The sequence below is a fragment of the Alosa sapidissima genome, chromosome 24, assembly GCF_018492685.1.
Source record: "Alosa sapidissima isolate fAloSap1 chromosome 24, fAloSap1.pri, whole genome shotgun sequence".
Classification (NCBI taxonomy): domain Eukaryota; kingdom Metazoa; phylum Chordata; class Actinopteri; order Clupeiformes; family Clupeidae; genus Alosa; species Alosa sapidissima.
In genome coordinates, this window is record NC_055980.1 from 27,423,645 (window position 1) to 27,428,644 (window position 5,000).

The following is a 5,000-nucleotide window of genomic DNA, read 5'->3' on the forward strand; positions in this document are numbered from 1 at the left end:
TGGCATGGCTGGCGCCCGCTGTGGCCTGAGTGTGTCTGAGATGCCAGGAGGAGGTGGAGGAAGAGGAGGTGGGAGGAGGAGGATGGAGGGGGGGAGGGGGAGGGTGGAGGGTATTTTTAGTACACTGAATCAGGACTCACCGTGGTCACCTTTCTCTCTCTCTCTCTCTCTCTCTCTCTTTCACTGTCTCCTTCTGTTTCCCCTTTCATACTCTGTTATCTTTCTCTCCTCATCACTCCTCTCCTCCTCTCTCCTCCTCCCGATCACTCCCTCTCCTCCTCCTCCTCCTCCTCTCCTCCTCTCCTCCTCCTCTCATCACTCCTCTCCTCCTCCCAGCACTCCGACTCCTCCTCTCCTCCTCCTCCCGATCACTCCTCTCCTCCTCTCCTCCTCCTCCCATCGACTCCTCTCCTCTCCTCCCATCACTCCTCTCCTCCTCTCCTCCTCCTCCTCTCCTCCTCTCCTCCTCCTCCCATCACTCCTCTCCTCCTCTCCTCCTCCTCCCATCACTCCTCTCCTCCTCTCCTCCTCCTCCCATCACTCCTCTCCTCCTCTCCTCCTCCTCTCATCACTCCTCTCCTCCTCCTCCCATCACTCCTCTCCTCCTCTCCTCCTCCTCCCATCACTCCTCTCCTCCTCTCCTCCTCCTCTCATCACTCCTCTCCTCCTCCTCTCATCACTCCTCTCCTCCTCCTCTCATCACTCCTCTCCTCCTCCTCCCATCACTCCTCTCCTCCTCTCTCCTCCTCCTCCCATCACTCCTCTCCTCCTCTCCTCCTCCTCCCATCACTCCTCTCCTCCTCTCCTCCCTCTCCTCCTCCTCCCATCACTCCTCTCCTCCTCTCCTCCTCCTCCCATCACTCCTCTCCTCCTCTCCTCCTCCTCCTCCTCACTCCTCTCCTCCTCCTCCCATCACTCCTCTCCTCCTCTCATCACTCCTCCCATCACTCCTCTCCTCCTCCTCCCATCACTCCTCTCCTCCTCCCATCACTCCTCTCCTCACTCCTCTCCTCCTCCCATCACTCCTCTCCTCCTCTCCTCCTCCTCCCATCACTCCTCTCCTCCTCTCCTCCTCCTCTCCTCACTCCTCTCCTCCTCCTCCCATCACTCCTCTCCTCCTCTCATCACTCCTCCCATCACTCCTCTCCTCCCTCCCATCACTCCTCTCCTCCTCCCATCACTCCTCTCCTCACTCCTCTCCTCCTCCATCACTCCTCTCCTCCTCTCCTCCTCCTCTCCTCACTCCTCTCCTCCTCCTCCCATCACTCCTCTCCTCCTCTCATCACTCCTCCCATCACTCCTCTCCTCCTCCTCCCATCACTCCTCTCCTCCTCCCATCACTCCTCTCCTCACTCCTCTCCTCCTCCCATCACTCCTCTCCTCCTCTCCTCCTCCTCCCATCACTCCTCTCCTCCTCTCCTCCTCCTCTCCTCACTCCTCTCCTCCTCCTCCCATCACTCCTCTCCTCCTCTCATCACTCCTCCCATCACTCCTCTCCTCTCCTCCCATCACTCCTCTCCTCCTCCCATCACTCCTCTCCTCACTCCTCTCCTCCTCCCATCACTCCTCTCCTCCTCCTCTCATCACTCCTCTCCTCCTCCTCCCATCACTCCTCTCCTCCTCTCCTCCTCCTCCCATCACTCCTCTCCTCCTCTCCTCCTCCTCTCATCACTCCTCTCCTCCTCCTCTCATCACTCCTCTCCTCCTCCTCCCATCACTCCTCTCCTCCTCTCCTCCTCCTCCTCCCATCACTCCTCTCCTCCTCTCCTCCTCCTCCCATCACTCCTCTCCTCCTCTCCTCCTCTCCTCCTCCTCTCATCACTCCTCTCCTCCTCCTCCCATCACTCCTCTCCTCCTCCCATCACTCCTCTCCTCACTCCTCTCCTCCTCCCATCACTCCTCTCCTCCTCTCCTCCTCCTCCCATCACTCCTCTCCTCCTCCCATCACTCCTCTCCTCCTCCTCCCATCACTCCTCTCCTCCTCTCCTCCTCCTCCCATCACTCCTCTCCTCCTCCCATCACTCCTCTCCTCCTTCTCCTCCTCCTCTCCTCACTCATCTACTCTCTTCTTTTCTCTCTTTCTTTCAATTCCCTATCCTCTTTCTCCTATTCTTTTCCGCACCTCTGTTCTCTCCCTCCATCTCTTTCATCCTCCTTTCTCTCTCATCCTCCTCTCTCTCATCCTCTCTCTCTCTCTCATCCTTTGCTCTCTCATCCTCCCCTCTCATCCTCTCTCTCTCATCCTTCTCTCTCTCATCCTCTCTCTCTCTCATCCTCCTTTCTCTCATATCCTCCTCTCTCTCTCTCTCATCCTTCTCTCTCATCCTCCTCTATCTCTCTCTCTCTCTCATCCTCTCTTCCCTTTCTCCAGCTCTCCTCCTACTCTACGACATCACCAGGAAGTCCTCCTTTGACAACATCCGGGTGAGCTGACTTCCTGCTTCCTGTTTCCTGTTGGGAGTGGCTCTTGTTGCTGCTCTTTCATGTCTTATCAGCAGTTAAGCAGGCAGCCCCTTTATTTGTTTTTTCTTTACTTATTTATTTATTTCTCGCCAGCAGTGCTGATGGAGGCTTTTAGCTCCAACATCATGTTCTGTTAGAATGACAGCACAGGAAAGCAGTCTTATGTGGTTGAAGTTGACATTTGTGTGTGTGTGTGTGTGTGTGTGTTTGCGTGTGTGTGTGTGCGTGCGTGCGTGCGTGCGTGTGTGTGTGTGTGTGTGTGTGTTTGCGTGTGTGTGTGTGCGTGCGTGCGTGCGTGCGTGCGTGTGTGTGTGTGTGTGTGTGTGTGTGGTGGAATGTTTGCGAGTGGGTGGATGGGTGGACTTCTGTGTTTAGAGAGATATGAACTTCTTACAACAGGATTGCAACACTACATTGCTCTTATCTATGTGTTTATCTCTCTCTTTCTCTTTCTCTCTTTCCCTCTCTCTCTCTCAGGCTTGGCTGACTGAAATTCATGAGTATGCACAGAAGGATGTGGTCATCATGTTGCTTGGCAACAAGGTGAGCTGAACTTCCTGTCGAAATAAAGAGGTCTCCAACAAAGTATCAACATGTCTCACACATATACTAACACACACACACACACACACACACACACACACACACACACACACACACAGAGCTGCACACAAACCAAATGCCACCAAGATAAAAAAAAAACATGCTTAGTCACATGTTTCTCACATACTCATAAGAATGAGCACAGACACAACCACACACACACACACACACACACACACACGATGGTTGTGGACTTTCTCTTCCTCCACCTCTATTTTTATCTCTGTTCTGTCGTTCTTCATCTGTCTGCTTCCTCTCTCTCCATGAGTCAGGCTGAGTCTTCACTCGTTCCCCTGGATCCTCCCCTCCATCTCTCTCTCCACCTCTCTCTCCATCTCTCTCCATCTCTCTCCATCTCTCTCCACCTCTCTCCATCTCTCTCCACCTCTCTCCATCTCTCTCTCTCCATCTCTCTCTCTCTCCATCTCTATCTCTCCATCTCTCTCCACTTCTCTCTCTCTCCATCTCTCTCATTCATATCTCTCTCTCTCTCTGTCTCCTCTCTCTGGAGATCTTCTCACACACACACACACACACACACACACACACACACACACACACACACACAGACAAGAGTGAACGCTGCAAGTGTGGATGTCTGATTCTGGCATCATGGAGGGAAGTCAGCACGACCTAAAGATCTTCATGAGGAACACAAGCCATATAGTTAATGACGTGTTAAACGGCACCCTCTCCTGGGCACATGGGAACATTACACAAGCCAGACAGTTAATGACGTGTTAAACGGCGCCCTCTCCTGGCCACTGGGGGACACTACATGAGGGTCCTGTTGCCAAGTCCCTGTGCAGAGTATCTATGGCGTGATGGTTAGAGATATACATGTACAGACAGAGGAGTGTGTGTACTCTAATTTCTCATCTCTCACAATTCCCCCACACACACACACACACACACACACACACACACACACACACACACACACACACACACACACACACACACACGTAAAGAGTGAGTGTGCCTGATAAAAAGAAAAAGAAAGTTCATACGCTGCATACAGGAAGATTGACTGATGAAAGGTGTGTGTGTTGTGTGTGTGTGTGTTGTGTTGTGTGTGTGTGTTTTGCAGGTGGACATGGCTACAGAGAGAGTCATCAAACGTGAAGAAGGGGAGAAGCTGGCCAAGGTGAGGTTGTGTGTGTTAATGGTGTGTGTTTTGTTTGTAGGAGTATGGTGTGTGTGTGTGTGTCAGGACCACTTGGCTCAAAGTAGAGCTGACATAGGGGAGACCACACTGAACTTAATGTTTAAATATGATGTTAGTTTATTAACGAATGATTTGTCCGAAGTCAGTAAATGGTAAGCAAACCAAAAGTGTCGTGCATATCAGTATGATGTAAGTGTAAAGCAAAAAGGTGAACGGGCAAGGAGCGACGACCACAGCCAGCCTCTCGTCAGGCCAAGGTAGCAGAAAGAGAGAGCGAGCCGACTGGAAGGCGGTGATTTTAAAGACCCGCTCATCGGCCCACCAATTAGCGCGGCACGGCCCACCGCAACAGCTCCACCTAAAGGCGACAGAACAGCAGCAGTAGGAAATGCAGGCTGGATTACCCACACAGGGCCAAGTCAGGGAGAGACACACCCAGCACGGCATAGCCGGGCGTGACATCACTCCCCCCAAAAAAAAACGACGATCTTAAAGCAGAGGTAAGAGTATTTAGCCCTGGTGACCAAGTGGTTGCGCTGCTGCCAATTCCGGGTTCAGCATTGGAGGCTAAATACACCGGTCTATACACTGTGGTGCGGAGAATATCGGAAAGCAACTATGTGGTGTCCACCCCTGAGCGGAGGAGGAAAACACAACGTGTTCACGTTAATTTACTTAAACCATATTATTCCTCAACATCGCAGGTGGTGGGTGGTAAGACTGCTTATAGACCTGTTGGACTTGCTATTGGGGAGGGCGTACCCGA

The 5,000-nt window shown here is 52.7% G+C and overlaps 2 protein-coding genes across 5 annotated transcripts in view; one reads left to right on the plus strand and one right to left on the minus strand.

Annotated features, from left to right (window-relative positions):
* Positions 1 to 5,000, minus strand: part of LOC121700216 — a 1,725,899-nt gene that overhangs the window by 1,526,946 nt on the left and 193,953 nt on the right.
* Positions 1 to 5,000, plus strand: part of LOC121700280 (ras-related protein Rab-37-like) — a 38,527-nt gene that overhangs the window by 29,882 nt on the left and 3,645 nt on the right. For all 4 annotated transcript variants that reach the window (XM_042083162.1, XM_042083161.1, XM_042083160.1 and 1 more), the window contains exons 5-7: positions 2,372 to 2,424; positions 2,941 to 3,006; positions 4,157 to 4,213. In XM_042083162.1, coding sequence (XP_041939096.1) covers positions 2,372 to 2,424; positions 2,941 to 3,006; positions 4,157 to 4,213 — 176 coding nt within the window. The remainder of the gene's footprint in view (positions 1 to 2,371; positions 2,425 to 2,940; positions 3,007 to 4,156; positions 4,214 to 5,000) is intronic.